At 41.8% G+C, this 19,153-nt stretch overlaps 1 protein-coding gene across 8 annotated transcripts in view; it reads left to right on the forward strand.

The window, feature by feature from the left end:
- The window catches only part of pkp4 (plakophilin 4), a 117,238-nt gene that overhangs the window by 28,448 nt on the left and 69,637 nt on the right, over positions 1-19,153 (forward strand). For 6 of the 8 annotated variants that reach the window (XM_035411545.1, XM_035411542.1, XM_035411543.1 and 3 more), the window contains one exon: positions 3,419-3,552. In XM_035411545.1, the coding sequence (XP_035267436.1) occupies positions 3,419-3,552 (134 nt within the window). Of the gene's footprint in view, positions 1-2,473; positions 2,505-3,418; positions 3,553-3,998; positions 4,391-19,153 lie in introns of those variants that run through there. The other 2 variants (XM_035411544.1, XM_035411549.1) reach the window with 2 other exon arrangements.

Genomic DNA, 19,153 nt, shown 5'->3' on the forward strand with positions numbered 1-19,153 from the left:
AACCCCAGCTCCACCAACCTGACTGTTTTGAGTCCAAATGAAGGTTTTAATAAATTTTTAATTAATGTAGGGACAGTTCAGAGAAGGAAAGTTGGAATGGCACTGTAAAATGAGCAATTTATGCATAAATAAAGCTGTGCTTTATGCCAGTGTTTCAACTTGATGAATTTCCTGAACACACATCACGGCTGAGAATTTTGTTTTGACAGCAATGAGGTCACATTCTATACACAGACAAGATATTCAGTGGTCTGCATGTGTAACACTGTAACAGGTTGAAATGTCTGTATTTATTTATTTGCTAGCTCATTATAAATATTCATAAAAGAGTGTGGTAAAAATAGAATACTTATTACTAGTAGGCCTAATACAACACAGGCAGCAGGCACCGGAACCTTCTAAACAGGAAAGTGTGGAGAACAGAAGGTTGCAGGTGCTTAATATCCGGTTGGTCTATCAAATCTGTAGTGGTGTACAAATGGCCATGGCTGAGAACTACCAATAAAATGAAGAGCTTTCTCGTGGGTGAAAATTATATGTGGAGTTTTTCTAAAGGAGAGTGGGCAGTATTTTGTACATTTCAACTTTATTCAGACTTTATTCAGGGGAAAAGCAGAAATAGCCTGAATAATCCTGACAAAATCCAAGCAAAAACATTAGCCTAGGTGTTCTAGGCCCACATGGCTGGGGTTCAAGTGGGCCTAGAACCCCTAATGTTTTTGCTCGGATTCTTATTCGTCTTCGCAATTTTCCTATGCTCAAAAAGTGGCAACATTTGGCAGGCATGTTCGGTATGGCTGCAAATTTATTATGCATGACACCCATGCAACTGACACTAACAAAACTAAAAAAATGATTACAGCCATCCCGTTTGACATAAATTCACCAAATTCTTTCCATGTTCCCCTCTTCATTCTGAACAAATAATATTATAGAAGCCATAATTATTTTTTCCATAATTTTTATTGTTTTGAAAAACACATTTTTTCGTTCTCCTACAACGTTTGCCATGATTTTCATGAAATTCGGCATGCATGATCTAAAGCATGTTTAGTTTACAGTTTGCAGGCATTTAGCAGACACTCTTATCCAGAGTGACTTACATTGTATCCAATCATACAGCTGGATATATACTGGAGCAATGCAGGTTAAGCACCTTGCTCAAGGATACAACGGTAGTGTCCTACCAGGGAATCGAACCTGCGACCTTTAGGTTACAAGACCAACTCCTTATCCATTATACTACACTGCAAAATATGCATATGGCCACAAATACTGTGTATGAGTATGCACTGTTTCGCATTGGTATAGTGCATTGTGGCCTAAAGGGGTTGCTTTTGCAAAATACTGATTTGCATGGACTCCATAGGAAATGAAATTTGACAGGGATCCTCAGAAAGCTTCCCTCCTACAGTGCTACTGAGGAGCATGTCCAGTTTATGGTTAATGATTCTTAAAGATAATTATACATGAATAGACATAAATTGTGGAAAATATATTTCAGCACAGCTCCTTTAAATCCAGCCTCGATTCAAATTTTCAGAATGTATAAATTGAATGGGGACCCATGTAGAGCATATCTATCACATTTCGTGTGCACCTACCACTCCAAATTGCAATGTTCTGATCATTAATGTGGATATGCTCTTGCATCCAATACATGCCAGATTTGGCATGGATGATGTTTGAATAAGGTCTGCAGGCCATGACAAATAGTCAACTTTTGTAAACACGAGAGATATACCATTCATAAGGGCTATATGGTGATACATTTCTCTCATCATGACAGCACTTTTGAGCAGTGGTTCATATAATGGTCCCGATTGCAAATGTGTCAATGCTTTATTGAATAAATACATTAGTCATAGCATCATTATCACAACTTCACTTCGCTATCTTAAACCAACCTGGGGAACTCAATTATTCTTAATAATTGCCATTGCCATAAGTTGGACAAATTTACGCTTGAACTCCATGCATAAAGTCTGTAATCAAGTGCATGCAGGATTCAGAATTAGTGATTTTGACGGTGTACATTGAGTGGTCCGCCTGTGATTGAAGCCAGGGAAGATATCCATTATACTCTATGGTCTAGATTTTTAAAATTTTAAATTAGAAGTAGCTTGTTTTAATTGCATTTCACATTACTTGCACACTTGTGGGCAGGAACAGGACAGGCAGAAATGCAAGGATGAGCAGCAGTGGGATAAAAAATCAGCAACTCAAAGGGGCACTTTTGGTCCAGAGGTCTGGTGTTCCACCACCATTAGGACCTTATGTGTGCATGTGCCAGGATGGGAGGAACAAACAACTGGACTTGCACACTCTGCTTGTCTCCCTCTCCCATTGCAGTATGCAGTGTACCTCAGCAAGGCAACTGAATTACTCAATTTTGTGCATTTCTTTTGCAGAAAGATACGAATGACACTCAATGCTCTGCTGCTCACCCTTGGTGCTTGGCCCCCAACATCGCTGCTTGCAGCTATATATGGATTCTTTTATGGGTTTGTGGGCCAGCTGCCCTATAGACTGTGCCACCCGCTTGCCTGTATTAGCTGAATTGTAGCGGGATACATGTGTATTACATGTGAAATGCACAGTTTAAGAGACTAAAGTGAAATTGCTTTCAGTTTCACTGGCATATCGGGATACTGTTTACTGTTATATATTTTTTAATGCATCAGTTGTGTGTATGTGTGTGTCAGAGAGAGAGCGTGCTCGAGCAAGAGTGAGCGCAAGAAAGATATGAGACAGAGAGAGGTGGCATATGGTTGTGGGTGTGTTTATGTGTGAGAATATGCATCTATTTGTGTATGTTAATTTGATCTTTCTCATATGTGTTAATTTGGACACTGAATTTGTGTGTATGTGAATCTGGTGGATGTGTTCTGTAAGCATGTGTCTGTATCTGGAAAAAGAGTGTATACATTAGTTGTGTGCATGTGAACATAATTGTTCTATATGCATGCTCACGTGTCTGTATGTGAGCACAGTGGTTCTGTGTACACACACTTGTGTTTGTGAGCACAGTGGTTCTGTATACACACACATGTATGTGAACGCAGTTGTTCTGTGTATGTAGATGTAGATGTAGTTGTGTGTTTCTGTACGTGAACACTAGTTCTATACGCACCTGTGTGTGTTTGTGCGCGAATGGGATGGTTTTGCATGCACGCATGCGTATGTAAATGTGGTGGTTCTGTATTGCACACATGTATGTGAACGTGGTGGCGAACGTGTGTGTATGTGAATGCAATGGTGCTGTATGCATGTGTGTGTGTGTGTGTGTGTGTGTGTGCATGAACATGGTGGTTCTGTATGAACGTGTGTGTTTGTAAATGTGGTGGTTCTGTGTGCCTGCATGTGCGTGTGTACAGTATGTGTGTGAAGCTGATCGGACTGTGCTGTGCTCCTGCAGGAGGAATGCCGGCTCCTGAGCAGGCCCCAGTGATGGAGGAGGGTCTGCTACAGAACATCCCCGACGGTTCCAGGGACCGAAGCATGGAGGCGGACAGCAACGCCACCAACATCCTGGCCTCCGTCAAAGAGCAGGTGCTGCTTTCCCTACAATTCACCGTCCACCCTCAAAAAACATGATCAACCTTTGTTAATAATGCCATTATTTCTATGGTAGAAACACAAAATCATGGTCGAGTTTTGCTCATGAATGGTTTGGATTTGGAGCACCAAGAATTTCTAAGCCAAGTGCATAAGGGTGCTTTACTTGGCATATCAAAGTACTTGCACACAGAGGCATGCTCTCCAAAATATATAACCTTTATTTCAAATGTCAGCTGTATGTAAATGCACTCTTTTTAGAGTGTTCTGAAAATGAATTTGCCTGTGTAATTATAGTCTAGAGCTTCAGGGTACCGAGGTGCTGTTTTATTGGAGGGAGTTGGAAAATGTTGTAGGAAACTGTGACTTATTCCACATCCTGTGGTTCTGCACCGTCTCCATGAGGACACCCCCCCCCCCCCCCCCCCCCCCCACCATAGGTCAGCTGTCTGCCACATCCCACCCCCCTGCCCCACCCTCTTTGCTCTGCAGCACCCCAACCTCCCATTGTTTATGAGTGAACAGGAAGGAGCGATCCACTGGAGAGCACCTGTCCATGCAACTTTGCAGGGAATTCTTGCTTGGGAATTTGGGGACTGCAAGTTCATAGTGGTCTGCGCTCAAATCACTGCTGGGAGTTAAAAAAGCTGGAGGAAGCCTGATGTCACACGGAGGTCAACACAGTTGCTAGGGGAGGAGTTTTCTGGAGTTTTTTAGGATTTTTTTTTCGGGAGGCTTTCCTGTGATTGTAGGAAAACGAACGTTGGAAGGATCCTGTCGGTGTGGGCATGCAATGCCTGTGGTTCTGGGGCTCCCAGCAAACCCTGGCAGGGTGAGTAAATATCAGATTTCTCAGTTAGCACTGGTGCAGACAAATGAGCCAAATGTTCTAGAAGTTCTTCCTGATGCTGGTTTCCCCAGCACTGCGGGCCAACATGGAGAAAGTTTCTCCGTTTTTCCTTCTCCTACAGTGCCGTTGTTGCGTATGATATCCCAACCTCTTCCTTAAAGTGCTGATCGTTGATCTTACATTGGTGCCTAAGTTAGGTTTTTGTGCCATCGTGTAAAAGCTAAAGGCTAAATTTAGTGTTAAACTTTGCTCTTTGTTGGCGTGCCAGGATCCACCATGTGTGCTCTGTGTAATTGCTCGTAAAAGCAGGTTCTTCTCATTACCCCTAACATCCTTATTGTATTCTTCAACATTCAGCGTTCTTCTGTGTCCCTTAATCGAGTGATATTTTAAAAGCTTTAAAATTAACGTGACCTTCTCTAAGACTAGCATTTCAGGGAAATAATGAAGTATTTTCTGAGGTATGATTTTAATCGATTTAATCTCATGTGTAATGAAACTGTAAGAATAAAGAAGTCATTATCTATTCATTATACCTAGCAGTAATAAATTCCTGTTTAGCTGAAAAGGTTTTATGGCCACATTAGTTTAGTTATCCTTTGTGGTCATGATGATGGAATTTTGGTTGTAAAATGGAGTTCTGCAGGTGGCATTGATTTTTAAAACCTTAATACTATAAAACAAAGAAGCCTCATTTCATGCAATTATTATTATTCTAAAATGTTATTCTGTCATGTCTTCTGAATTGTTTGAGCTCATCCATCTATAATAGGAATGCATGTAATATGGGAGGGACTTTATTTCTCTGGAAATGCAGTGCTCACTGTGATGAGATAAGAATGTGTTTTCTCTAGCAGGGAGGACGTTGTGATGCACTGCTGCAGGGTTTATGTACAGTGCTTGGGAAGAGAGTTTCTAGAAGCAATGAAATGTCTTTTCTAATGTGCATTGATTTCATGCCATCTAATTATTTAATGCTGAGCTACAGGAAGCGACAAAGCAAATAAATGGAAAGTAATTCTGACGCTAGGGTAGTGGAGAAGACTCTTGCGTTAGTGTTTTTTTTTTCTTATCGGGTGTTATGAATGTCGGTGAGAATATTTGCATTGAAGAGCAGGCAGCACGTCTTTCTGTTTTCACAGCATGAAAGTAGTACTGTGCTTTGAGGTGCGACCACATTGACGTGTAATCTGTATATATAAATTTTAGTTATTTCAGGGTGTCAGGACAGGGCGAAACCATAAAAAGAGGAAGTTTTATGACTCAGTTTGTTGGGTAAAACGGTCACATTGCAAGAATGAAAATGACTAGGAAGGTTCATTTTGTTGACCCTTAAACGCATAACATAGGTTCCACACCAAAGGTAGAATTTCACAAGGTTTAACAAAAAAGTATGGTCTCATTAGATTACCGTGGACGGTATCTCCTGCAACACCTCCACTGGTTTCCATGTGACTGTTTTATCTAAAAGCCCAGCTTGGTGCAATTTTGGCTTTGTCCCCTGGCAGTTTCTATCCTCCCAGGGCAGGCATCCTTGCAATAGCCTCCTCAATGTGTTCCCAGTTTGGCCAATTTATGAACCCACCCCAGATTTGTGTCCGGGTGAAAGCACAATGTGACAATTATTGTTATAATCACTTCCATTTTCAAGATGCAGAATGTAATGGTATAAATGTTCCTGGCTGGTAAATGACATCACCCTCCCCCTTTTTAGAGGTGGGTTTTCTAAGACAATTTTCCATCGATTATGCCCTCCTCCACACTTCCTGTGGAGGCAACCGGGGGTAAAACATTCTATTTCAACCTTGGCTTCCTCTGCTGACAATACAGACTAGGAGAGGTAGCCAGCCTCTCTCTGAAATGGTGGCTGTTTCACTGGAGGAACCTGCAATAGATCCATTGATGGATTCCTAGCCTTCTGATGTTGTAGGTCTACAGAACCAATCTTTTCAGATCACCATTACCCCCAGTATTGAAGGTGATCTGACTTTCTGATAAAGAACATTTTCTCAACTGTCTGCTATAAAAGGTTATGCGTTATCAGTCTGGATAAGCACCTTGTTGTGGTGCCCACCCACAACACTGTCAAAAATATTTAGGATTTCAAATGTTCCAAAGTTCATCAGCACACACATCATCATCATCACTCACTGTATTATTTTGTTTCAGTTAATGCAGTTAACATAAGTGGACAGCTCTAGCCAAATCTGATTGGATCAGAGCAAGCTGGGCCATTCTGAGTTGTTCAGATGAATCCTTTGCCAGGCTTGCTGTGTGTCTAAATCCTTTAGCTTTCATTTAAAATGGGTTTCCTGACTTGCTCTTGTGTTGAATTTTTGTTTAAACTCCTTTATAGATTAGGCTGAGAGACTTCACTGAGGGGTTCAGGGGGGTTCCTTGCTGCAGAACATGGTTGTTTTTATGGCAGTCACAAGATTGCCCCTCTGTCAGGAACTTAAACGGCAAAATTATATTGGCTGTTTTCCCACTTGGCTATGCAGAACTGTTGAGTTGGTTGCTTTCCTCCAATGAACTAAGCAACAGGAGGGGGAAAAAAACTCCCAAATATTTTCCCTAATTTCCCTTCAGCTTGCCGCCCCTCACCCAGTGGCCAGACTGCCAAATTTTTCATATGTGCTCAACACCTTAATAGCACCTCTGAGAGCGTTTAAATGGTTGGTGCTCGCAGGCGCTGCATGACTTTCTAAGTTAATGGTATTCCCGAAAAAAAACCCCCGCCGTTAAATTTTCCCCTGGGTTCTGTAAGTCGGTTACACTTGAAGAATGTACCGCAGGATGAAATCCTCCCTCGCCGCGGTCAGGGGCCAGGCCAGCTCCCGGGCCCCTGGCCTGCTTGGCCACGTCTCACAGGGACCGGGCCTTTGATCCCAACCGACCCCTGAGGCCCCCCTGCCCCTCCCTCCAGCGATTCTCAAGTGGGCCCTTTACTGCTCCGCGATTTATAGGCACTTTCAGGAAGAGGAGTATCCTTTCTGTTTTTTTTTTTTTAATTTATTTATTTTTTTTTTACACAAGGCCCCTAGTATAGGAGGCCGAAATGGGACAGGATTTGCTGCGCCGGCAACTGTTTAAGTACCGAAGGCCCACTAATTACAGTCGTATGCCGATTTCTACTCCGTTTCTCCTTCGCACCTCATCCTATTTTTCTCTCCTCTCTCCCTCCTCCCTTCCCCTGGCACAGTGATAAAAACGGGGAGGGGAAAACTCCAGGCATAAGCATTCCAGCCTCAGTCGTAGCAATAAAAAAAAAAGAGAGAGAGAAAAAATCGAAAGCCGGACTCAGAGCAGTTAGCGGGAAGGGAGCTGAGCGTACGGAGCCGGAATGGCTGCGCCTCGGCAGGAGGAGAGAGGAGATAATCTGCTCACGACGTGACGCGATGGGAGGCGATTACGGAGCTCCCGCCCCGCGCGGAGACGTCGGTTTAAACCCTGCCCGTAGAAATGGCTTTTATGCCCTTTACATAATCGCCATCATCATCATCATCATCCACATAATAATAATAATCATCATCATCATCATCATCAGAACGGTAACACTAAGCAGCAGCTGGAGCCACGGGTACTTCTGTGGACAGGGGCTTTGAGGTTGCAGCCCCCTTCCAGGAGCCAACATGCTGAATTGGCTGTGAAAATGCCTCTGGAGTTACGTGCCCATCTCTCTTCGTATGGCCAACACTCTGGTTCCAGCTGCGGTTGAAACACACTCTCGCAGGTAACACTCCGCTGTTGCGCTACACCTCTCTCTCTCCGAGCCTCCCGGATGGGACGGTTGGAGGATGGCAGTCTCCGGGCTCTGTGCCCACTTGCTTTTTTTTTTTTTTATTTTAATTTTTTTACAGTCCTAAAAAATCGATCCTCGGGCATAAATCTGTCTGCGGTTTCTGAAACGGGTTGCATCTGCAGCGAGTGTGTGTTTGCCCGTCGCCCGCTGCATTGGTCCAAGGTGTTAGCGTGAGATTTGTGGCCCGCGCGGCTTTTATTCAGCGATCGAAAAGCGGGGGCGACTCGTCCGTCCACCTTTGCTCCGCTGCAGCTTACCCTGAGCATTTCCCCCAGCTGAGGATTATATCTGTTTTCTAGCCACTTTTTAATCACGTTTTCTCCGTGTGATTGATTTGTTTACACTTTTACACCCTAATGATCGCATTTGGATTAACTGAACTGACCTCCCGTGGATTTATTTTATCGGACGGGCGTAATTAATTACCCAGCCGGATATCTGTTGTTTGCGATGTAAAGACTGGGGAATATCTACGTTTTAAAAAGGCACTGCAGAGGTTATCAAACTCTACGGTTAAAAAAAAAAAAATCGATGCGCTCCCGATCTCTGGTCTGCTTCACGGACGTACGCAGGGCAGTGCGCGCGAGGGAAAAGGATTTACTGTCGTGCCCTTGCAACTGATTAGGCTGATCACAATCTCTGCTCCTCTGCACCCTGCCGAGGTTCTCCCCTGTTCCGAAGGCCTCGCAGGTGCCCAAGCTACGTGCAGCACGCCGGACAGAAACCTGCAAATGACCGGAATCGCATTCATAGCCACCGTTTCTTAAAGATGCATCTTAGAGCCCTCGAGTCTGGGTATGACTGATTTACTATCGTCAGCATTCGTTCGTGATGGACATCCGGCGTAGTAACAGCACAGAGTGATGAGAGAGCTCTCTCTCTCTGGCCCTGTGCTGGGAATATTACATAGTGTTGTTATTAGAACATCCGGTAATAAAGAAATTGCATTCTGGTGCAGGCTGCTTTTGTACAATTGGAGAAACCAAACCATGCATTCATCTCTTGTGCGCTTGTCAGTTTTACCTCTTTCTATTAAAATGGCTATTGATAAGAGATTACAGACATCCTTTTATAGCGAGATGGATTCTCTCTCTCTCTCTCTCTCTCTCTCTCTCTCTCTCTCTCTCTCTCAGCATGCCAACATACTCCTGACGCTTCATGGAACAGAGATGACAGGCTCTTTAATGGCATTTTAACGATCCATACAGATTGCAGCCTCCGCTCTGAATGTTTAAAGGGAATGTCTTTTGTCTGTATTATCTTTTCGTCATCTTAGTTCTGCCACTGCTGCTTTCTCGCCGCCGTGGTCTGGTTTGCTGCTTTGGAGTACTCTTTCTTTAAGAACAGCTTTCATCACTCTCAAAATTGTGGTGACAAAGGCGTATTTTTAGCTTAAAAGAATAGTTCACTTTCTGTATTTTTATATTCTTCCATTGTGGTATTAAGTTATGCCAGATAGGAAACATTGGGCCGCATTGCTGTGGAGTACAGCTTGTTTAATGTGTGTGATCTAAGATAACCAATATTGTTTCATGTAAGTTGGCACAATTTTGATATCAATACTTTTAATGGCCTAGATTTGAAGTAATGACTTTTAGATAGTGCTTTGTATGTGTTTGTAACTTGGCATTTTTGTATGTTGAAAACGTGTTTTTCATAAGATTTTTTCAAACAGTGTTCGTCTGCAATGAGGGATACTTCTTACATTTTCTTATGACCTGTATAGGGACATCGATGGGTTTGCGGTTTAAAGCAAGAAAATGCACTAAGTAACTCCAAGGCAGCTTAAATAGCAAAATTCCGGTGGCTATATATGAAAACATTAGCTTTATAGTTTTTATTTGCAAATAATAACTTCCTTTATTTTTTACTTCTATGGTACTTCAGTCCTTCTTTCCTTCTCAATTCATTCGAGCGGCACTAGCTCTTGCCTGTTTTCCTGCATCCCTAACATTAGCTAAGCTGCTTACAAATTGAAACTGAATGGAGTGGTTTCGGTTTATTGTCTTCACTTTGGTTCTTGGCATATGTGAATTAGCCAGTAAGGTGTGAATTGTTACTTACGCTGCCTGTATTAGCAATGGCTTTAGCGGCTGTCTCGACTTCTCAGCCTTGCTGCGCAAACACTCCGCCGTATAAGACTGTCCTGTGGAGTCCAAACGAGGAAGTGTGTAGCGCATAGACCATTATCCTCTTGTGGACTTTGTTGCATCCTACTCAACAACATTTGTAAAAGCTTGTTGTACAATGATACATCTGCTTTTTGGACATTACCACTGTAACTAATTAAGTGGCTGCAACACATCACAGTCTGCTCCTCCCCTTGCAGACAACCTTGCAGACGAGCCACCTCTCAAAACAGGTTGCCCACTAATTTGTTGAACTGCCAATTGGCCGTACAGGAAACTGCCTTCATTTCAGCCTGTGCCTCTCGTCGTTCCCTTCAGTTCCTTTTCTCTCCTGAGACTTGGAGCTATCCTGAGAACGCTGCAATGCTGGCTGCTCTTCCCTCCAAGTGGAGGCCTGCAAAGAGATTGGGATCCTGTGGGACCCGTGGGACCCAACACAGTTGTTGCAGTCGTGGGGCGTGTTTACTATGGTGTAGGCAGGAGCGTGCAGTCAGAATCAAGTTTGTGGGGTAAGCGCAGGATAAGTGGCATTTAATTTATTACAAAAAACAACATAAATTAGTATATTACTTAACCACGCATGTAAAGATGTAACCATCTAATTTGCGAATAGCATTTATCATTATATCTAGTAAAAACCAATGGCCAATGGTTCCTTTAATTTTAGGTCTCTTGTTGAATCATATTGGCCTGTTTGAATTGCGAGTCATGAGTGAGGCTGCCCATTCTGTTTTTAATACATTTTAAAAATGTTTTCGTTTACACCTATATTGCTGATGTAAACGGTGCATGAAAACGTATGGGGTGCCGTTTAAGAAAAAAAAAATCCATTTAGTGTACAAATATATTGGTTGCTTCACATATATATTTGTATATGTATTGGTTTGTCATTGACACATATTGGTTTGTCATTTACATTTATATTGGTTTGACTCATCGATTTGTTTATCATTTATGCATACATCGGTTTGTAATTGGTGCTTCGATTGGTTTGATTGTCATGCATGTTGGTTTGCTTTGCATGCATATTGGTTTGCTATCCTTGCTTTCGGACATTACTGATTCACTCAAACCTTCCTCTCCCTGTCCATGGCTCTCTGGTATTGTATTTATAGACAAGCCCAAACTGTGGTCCACAAAAAGGAAATGGAAAAAACACAAAACTGACAGCTGACGTGGCTACTTTCTCTGTTTTGCTCAGATGGTTCATCTGCTAAGAGTCCATACTCTCAATCCAAAACCAAAGCCCCCACAAATAACCCACTGATTTTATTTGCTTGTTTTTCCTTTTTCATAACATACACCCCTTCTGCCTCCCCCCCCACTCATACAGCCAACAATTTAATATCCTACCGTGACATAGAAATAATTGATAAATGTGACATGACATTCCTGCTGCTAATATCCATAGCCTCTCTGCAGTCTCCAGTTGATATCATGCTGCTCCTAACTTTCTAGCATCCATATACTTCGATAATATCCCTTCTCGGTTGTCCTCCAAACTTGCACGTCTGCCATTCATGAACTCTTGCCTTGCTCAGCTCAACTCAGAATTGAAGCAAGTAGTGAATTCAAGCAGGCCTGAGTAACAGTCTTACTCAAAAAACCAACCCTGGACTTAGCTATAGACAAAAACTATACTCAAATTTGGCCCTAGTTTTCTTTTCTGCCTCAAAGTTAATTGATTGATAATTGCCAGTAATTGGCCAGCCATTTAACTCATCGGGTGACCCAGGTTTAAATCCGAGAAGAATAACCACCACAGATAAGAATAAACCACTATGAGCTGCCAGAACAGCTTCAATGCGCCTTGGCATGGATTGTACAAGTCTTTGGAACTCTACTGGAGGGATGGAACACCATTCTACCAAAAGCTATTCCCTCATTTTTTGTTTTGAGTTCTGGTGACTGCAAAGGCTATAGCATATGATTCACATGATTTTCATACTCATCAAACCATTCAGTTACCCTCAAGCCCACTTCCATCAGGATAGAAATGTTTCATGATAGGATAAAGGTGATCACTCGGAACAACTTTGTATTAATTTACAGTACAGTGACTCTTCCCTCTAAGGGGGCAAGTGGACCTAAATCATGCCTGGAAAATGCCCCCTAGCATAACAGATCCAGTGGACCCCCTCAGTGTAGGGGCAAATCATTTAGGCCTATATAGTTCTCTTGGTGTACACTACACATGCACTCGCCTACTTGTCAAGAATTTGGTGAAGGATGACCCATCTGACCATATCATGTTTTTCTACATCTCTGTAGACCAGTTCCTATGGTTTTTGTGCCACTCAACTCTTAAATGTGCATTCTACTTTGTAAAGAGTGCTAGGAAGTGGGCATGGCTAAAACCAGAAGTGTGTGAAGTTGAGCCCAAAGTTGTACAAAATGCCAAAAAGTACAGATTTTTACCTGCTGTTGTTCAGATATTAAATCATTAACGTCATGATTTTACAATGACATTAATGATAATACAGTTTAACAACGGGTAATTTGCTTTTTAAAGCTGTGTTTAACAAACAATAAGCTATATGTTATACAGCAATAACAGGCTTTTATAACACTGAGGCAAACAGACAGTCAAATCAAGTTTCAAACATAGGCAAATCCTTACTCTGAACTGCAAAGTATGACCAGCATGAACTCCACCACCACCCCTACCTGAGCGACACTGAAGTAAATTATAAATTAAAGGAAAAAAATAGTTCCTCATCTTCATTATGAACTCCTGTATGCCATGAATTTCTAATTAAATAAAAACTACAGAATGTAAGGTTAACATGTCTTGTTTGTTAATACTTTTTCTCCTCTCATTGTTGTAGCCCCACTTTACCTTCATGTTTAATTTGCATACGCTTGGATAAATTAAAGAAAACAACAAAAAGCCTCCCTGGGTGGAATCTTCAGATATTATACTCTTACTCAAATTTCCTCTATTTGTATTTTGTGCAGACAAGCTCCTGCACATGAGCTGGCAGCGGCGTCAGACATATCCAGCATTTCAGCATTGATTTATGCACCAGTAACAACATGATTAGATAAAGATTATGAAATCATATATTACAAAACTATTTTCTTGAAATAAAGGACACAACTCAATCAATTTCAGTTGCTAAACTTCCTATGGACCTCTTTTTAGATGAGTCTGAAATAAAAAGCTGAAAAAAAACATTTGTCTTTATAAAATATAGGGATTTTGTTATATAAGCTATGGGAAAATGTATCGGCATATTACAGAAACACTGAGAAAAGTGCTAAAATGTCCATGACTAAACACAAAAATGGAAATGGAATGGAAAGTAGTTGAAGTGCAATATTTTTTTAAAGTAATTTCCTTGGTCGTCATAAATTCAGCACATTTCTCCCTTGCTTCTCTTTGGAGTAGCTTTTCTTATTCAAAGTCTCAGTTTCAGAGAACCTAAAAATATGTCTGGTGTTATTGCCGTTGGAGTTCTAAGTTTGTCATTTGTATAACTATAGTGTCCACAATTATTCATCCCCCCCAAAGACGGTTGCAGTGAATGAATTTCATGTGATTATATGTGCGAAGTATGTTTCTTTAACGCTTTGGGAATTGGGATTGGGAAACTTGTATCAAAGTGCTCCTTATTCAGTTGGTGAACAGCATGCTGGAGTTGATGGTGACACATTCGCACCTGAGTAAAATCACCTTTTGATTATTGTCACAGGGTTGTGAAGGTGATGTCTTATACTGCCTGTATTTCTTGACTGAGTAGATTTTTTCTTATTTTAAAAATGCAGTTAGTTTAAGCCCAAATATTGAGGAAAATCATGGAAGGAGGAGGATATAGCATTTACTGCGTTGGAGTAATTTTAATGATAAAATCCCCAAAGCGTGATGGCGTCGCTCTGGCCTCTCTAGTGTCAAGGGAAACTGTCACTCACTGTCTCTCTGTGAGTGTGTATTTGTTTAATTGAGAAACTTGGTGCTTACTTCTGAGCGACATCAAAAACATAGGAAATAAGAATCCGAATAATATTGGGCAAATTCGGGAGGAGAAAACATTCAAGGAGAACGCATTATCTGAGTCTTGCCAAATATGGTGTTTGTATTCGGCACCATCCCTACTGGGTAGAGTAGGTGGTGGTAGAGAGGACAAAAGCTCTGAGCTTCCTGAGAATTTGAGACTGAGGAACAATGTGGTGTGCATGCTGGGAAATGGAAGCAGAGGACAGCAAAGTGCTGTACATGCTAGGAAGTGGAAGCAGAGGACAGAAAATTGCTGTGAAAGCGGGAATTAGGGTACAAAGCAATCACACTCTGGTCGACCTAGGTACACTGAAATTTAACCAAACTAAAGCATAATAACATATAAAAGGCTTAGTTGATCAAGGACTGCTTCCTAAACATGCATTGAGGACTGAAGTTAAGATTATAAAAATACTGACTTATTGCAGGGAGTAAAGGATATAAAATATCCACGTCTAATCCACAAGAAATCAAAGGGAGTCATAGAGGTTTTCCCCTGACAGAGTTTGGCTGCTTGGCAGCTTGGAAATACATTTGTTTTCTAGGTTGACATTGCTTTGATTTTAGGTAGTTCCAGCAAGCTTGTTTGTCCTTGAGCCCAGTTCAGTGTAGTCTATTAAAGCTGATACACGGTGCTCACCAGAATTATTGGCAACCCTGAAAAATATGAGCTAAAAGGCTATAAAAAAAAACATCTTTGTATTCATCACCATGACCTTACATTCAGAATATGAGTAAAATCTCATCTTTAATTTAGGGGAAATTATTCAAAGAAAAGGTTCTTCATAAAAGAAATATTTTCTCAAAGAAAGCGTGTCACAATTATTGGCAACGATCAAAATAGTTATGAACAAAACCTAATTGAAGTACATTGTATGACCATAAGTATATAGACACCTCCTTGGTCTGGGGCTGGTTTTTATGGTTAAAAAATTCCAGTGAAGGCAAATCTTAATGCTACAGCATGCAGTCACATTCTGGAAAATTCTGTGCTTCCCCAACTGTTTGGGGAAGACCCTTTCTTCTTTTATGGTTTTGTCGAGAATGGTATGGAAGAACTTGACTGGCCTGCACAGAGGCCTGATCCCAACCCTATCCAACACCTTTTGGATCGATTGGAAAGCCAACTGTGAGCCAGGTCTAATCGCCCAATCAATGCCCGACCTCACTAATGCTCTTCTGGCTGAATGGAAGCAAATCACTGCAGCAATGCTGCAACATCTAGTATAGATCCTTCTCTGAAGAGTGGAGGTTGTTATAGCTGCAAAGGGTGTACCAACTCTATATTAATGCCCATAGTTTTGGATGATGTGTTGAATGCCAGGTGTCCGCATACATTTGGCCATGTAGTGTAAAGTCCCATTCATATTTAACTTTTTAAGCACACCCAAGCCTTTAGATACTATTGTGTGGCCATTGTCAACTTCCTGTTTCACTGGGATATAAATATGAGTTGACACCCAGACCGAAGTCATCCGTCAACATGAGGAAAATCAGAGAACACTCAAATGAAATGAGACAAAAGGTGGTTGACCTTCATAAATCAGGCAATGGCTACACAAAAATAGCTTCATATCGATTTCCACTTTTAGGGCAAGTGTAAAGCAACTGGAGCTGTGATGAACCTGTCTGGAAGAGGCAAAAAGTTCTTAAAGGATCACATTTGGGGAATTGCTGAAGTTTGTTGCATCCTGGGGTCGCCAGGTCTCCAAAAGTACAATTGGACACCCCCTCTATTGCCAACAAGCTATTTAGAAGGTTTGCCATTTGAAAGCCCCTGCTGTTGTCAGACCACAAATATGAATGCCTGGAGTTTGCTAAATGTTGCTGGAATTTAGATTGGAACTGGGTGTTATAGTCAGACTATATGAAAATTTGGCCATTTGACAAAAAATACCCTAAAAGACATAGTTATTCAGAAAAGAGCCTTATGCCCACTGTGACGTACGGTGTAGGATTTGTGATGTGGGGCTGTTTATCCTCCAATGGCCCTGGAAAGCTTGTTAGTATTCATGGCATCATTGACTCAATACAAGAAAATTTTAGGTGAGTATCTGTCTGCCTCTGCCAGAAGGCTAAAAGTGGGTAGTGGTCGGAGCTTCCAACAGGGAAGTGATTCAAAGCATACCTCAAAATTTACACAAAAAAGGTTCACTGACCACAGAATCAAGGTTTTGCAAATAGCTGTCCTAGTCTACTGGCCTGAACCCCATTGAAAACCAGTGGGGTGAGCTGGAGGAGAGTCCATAAGTGAGTACAAAGGACTCTGCAGGATCTGGATAGATTTTGTATGGAGGGATGGTCTCCATCTTTTGCCATTTTTTCTCCAACCTCAAACATTACAGTACTAAACATAGGTATGCCAATAATTGGCATGCATATCTTCAAAATAAAAATCCTTTTGCCGTAAAGATATGCTTTTCCTCTAATCAATGGTATCACAATTAAACTATATAATTTTCAGATTTTTCTGCACATCGAAGACATTTGATAAACAAACTGAAATGAATTCTGCCCTTTTTGCTCATATTAATTGCGCTTGCCAATAATTCTGGTGGACACTACGCAGCACAGAGCTGTTATTTTTTAAAATCCATTTTCTGAGCAAAAGATTTTTGCATCAACAGTTGAGGAGGATAAAGATTTCTGATACTTTTTTGCGGTGATGAAAAGGATTGCAAAATGTGAACAAATTGATCTGATTGCCAGTCAGGCAAGTGAATTTTCAGGCAGGGTGTGAATGTGTGGTCTTCATGGACGTTTTTATATGCGAGTGGTGCACTGCTGAGAAACCGAAGCGTGGACCACATTCGGCTACGTGTTCCACGGTTCCCCCGAGCTGGGTTTGTTTGAGAGGAGAGCAAGCGGGTTCCTGCCGGGATCAATACGGAGCCAGAAGCCCTTAGGCGCACGTTTGAACGCGGCCTGCTTTGCTGTGAGCCGCCTCGCCTTGATGTCCTCACTGTCGGTGCCGCTGGACGCAGGTGCTTAAATGGTGTGATCTGACACAGCTGCCCCACTGCTAGAGAGGAGGGAGGAGGAGGAGGAGGAATGGCCAGGACACGCTGCAGTGGCACAGGTGGCATGCAGAATGCAGATGTGCCGACTCTTCTTAATGCCTCTATTCAGCTCTCACAACATGGTGTGGTAATTTGAGGCTTTGTAGTTACCTTTGGTAGTTTTGCCATTTTTACAGTTTTTTTTGTTTGTTTGTGGTATTGTTTAGTATTCCTCAATATTGTGCTTCCTAACAAGCACGTTTTTGTACTGTCTTTTCTGCCATGATATTCTACATGTTTCTTGATATATGTATATTAATAATAATAATAATCATTATTATTATTATTATCATTATAATGCATGTATTATCATAGGATTTAGTCTGTATTTGTCATTTAAGTATTATGTCAAAAATATTTTAATTGTCATTTTGTAATTATTATTGTATAATATATTGCATAATCCTAATATTGGTTCTGGGGATTTTTGCTTTCAGTCTGGTCTTCAGCAGGTGAAACGCATGTTCAATTAGATTTGGATTTGGCCGTTCTGTTCTTGAGGCTTACCAGTAGTTTGCACCTTGCCATGAACCCTCTGAGGTTATACTGGCGCAATCTTTTCTTTGTAGTCTTTGCCATCTCATCTCATCTATGCCTACATCCTTGAGAGTGATCTTGATCAGTTTGGCAGTTGAAAAGGAGTTTTTCTTCACAACTGGTCTAAATGGACTAAATGATTCCTTAGTCATCCACTTCAGTGGTGTTCTGTGGTCTCAATTGTTTTCTATTTTTGAGCTCACCAGTGCGTTCTTGCTTAACAATATACTGTAGCAAACAGTTGATTTTGAAACATCCTATGATTTGACTATGCCTCTGATTGATTTCTTCTGATTTTTCCTCCCCATGATGGCCTGCTGTTCTGGCTTTAACGCCTCTTTGGTCCTCATGTTGAGAGACAACAACAGCAGACTCCAAGTGCAATTCCCTGTCGAGAATCAACTCTAGCCCCTTTGTTAGCTTTTTTTGTGCATGAACTAGTGGTGTGACAACACACAGCTGGCTAAGGAACAGCTGAGCAGCCAGTTGTCCAATTACTTTTAGTCTCCCCAAATGGGAGGTCTATGTATAAAATGGCGGTTTACTTGCTTATGGCAGTCTATCGAAAAACGAAGATAACGTTGTATCCACCTAATGTGTGCATAGTGGGACTGTCCGTCTATGCCACTACATGTGGCTGTGGAGACCAATCCTGAAACCTCAGATCCTGCCGCAGACAGTGCAGGTTAGAGGATTTGGGGTTGGCGGAGGTGCATTTGTTTGGTGCCTCCACAGCCGCTGGGCTCTTCATTGATTTGTTTTTTTTTGGATTTGAAGTGTTGGTGTTGAGGAGGAGGAGCTGACAGAGCTCTGTAATGACCTGTCTACTGCCGGGCAATCCAGATCACTGGGCTTGATGTTGCACTTCTTCAAAATAGTTTTTGAGAGTTCTTGCCCTCCTGGTCTTCTGTTGGCTGCGAGCAGCTGACCCTGTAAGACTTGTTGCGGTACCCAGCGGAGATGGCATTTGTTGGGGTTGCTATATACTGATGGTGTTTGTTTTCTGGAGGTTGTCGACATTTGGACACGGTCAGCCCAGGTGACATTGCAGACTTTCTGGAGGCATCGTATGTGAAAGGCCTCCAGATGTCTTTATGTGAGAGTGGTGAATTCCAGGCCTCTGCACCATACAGTAGTGTGGAGAGGCACACTGCTTAGTAGACCGCCACCTTTGTAGTTGTCTTCAGGTTGTTATTTTCAAACACCCTGGAGCGCAGGTGG

Source organism: Anguilla anguilla, chromosome 3, assembly GCF_013347855.1.
Source record: "Anguilla anguilla isolate fAngAng1 chromosome 3, fAngAng1.pri, whole genome shotgun sequence".
NCBI classification, from domain to species: Eukaryota; Metazoa; Chordata; class Actinopteri; order Anguilliformes; family Anguillidae; genus Anguilla; species Anguilla anguilla.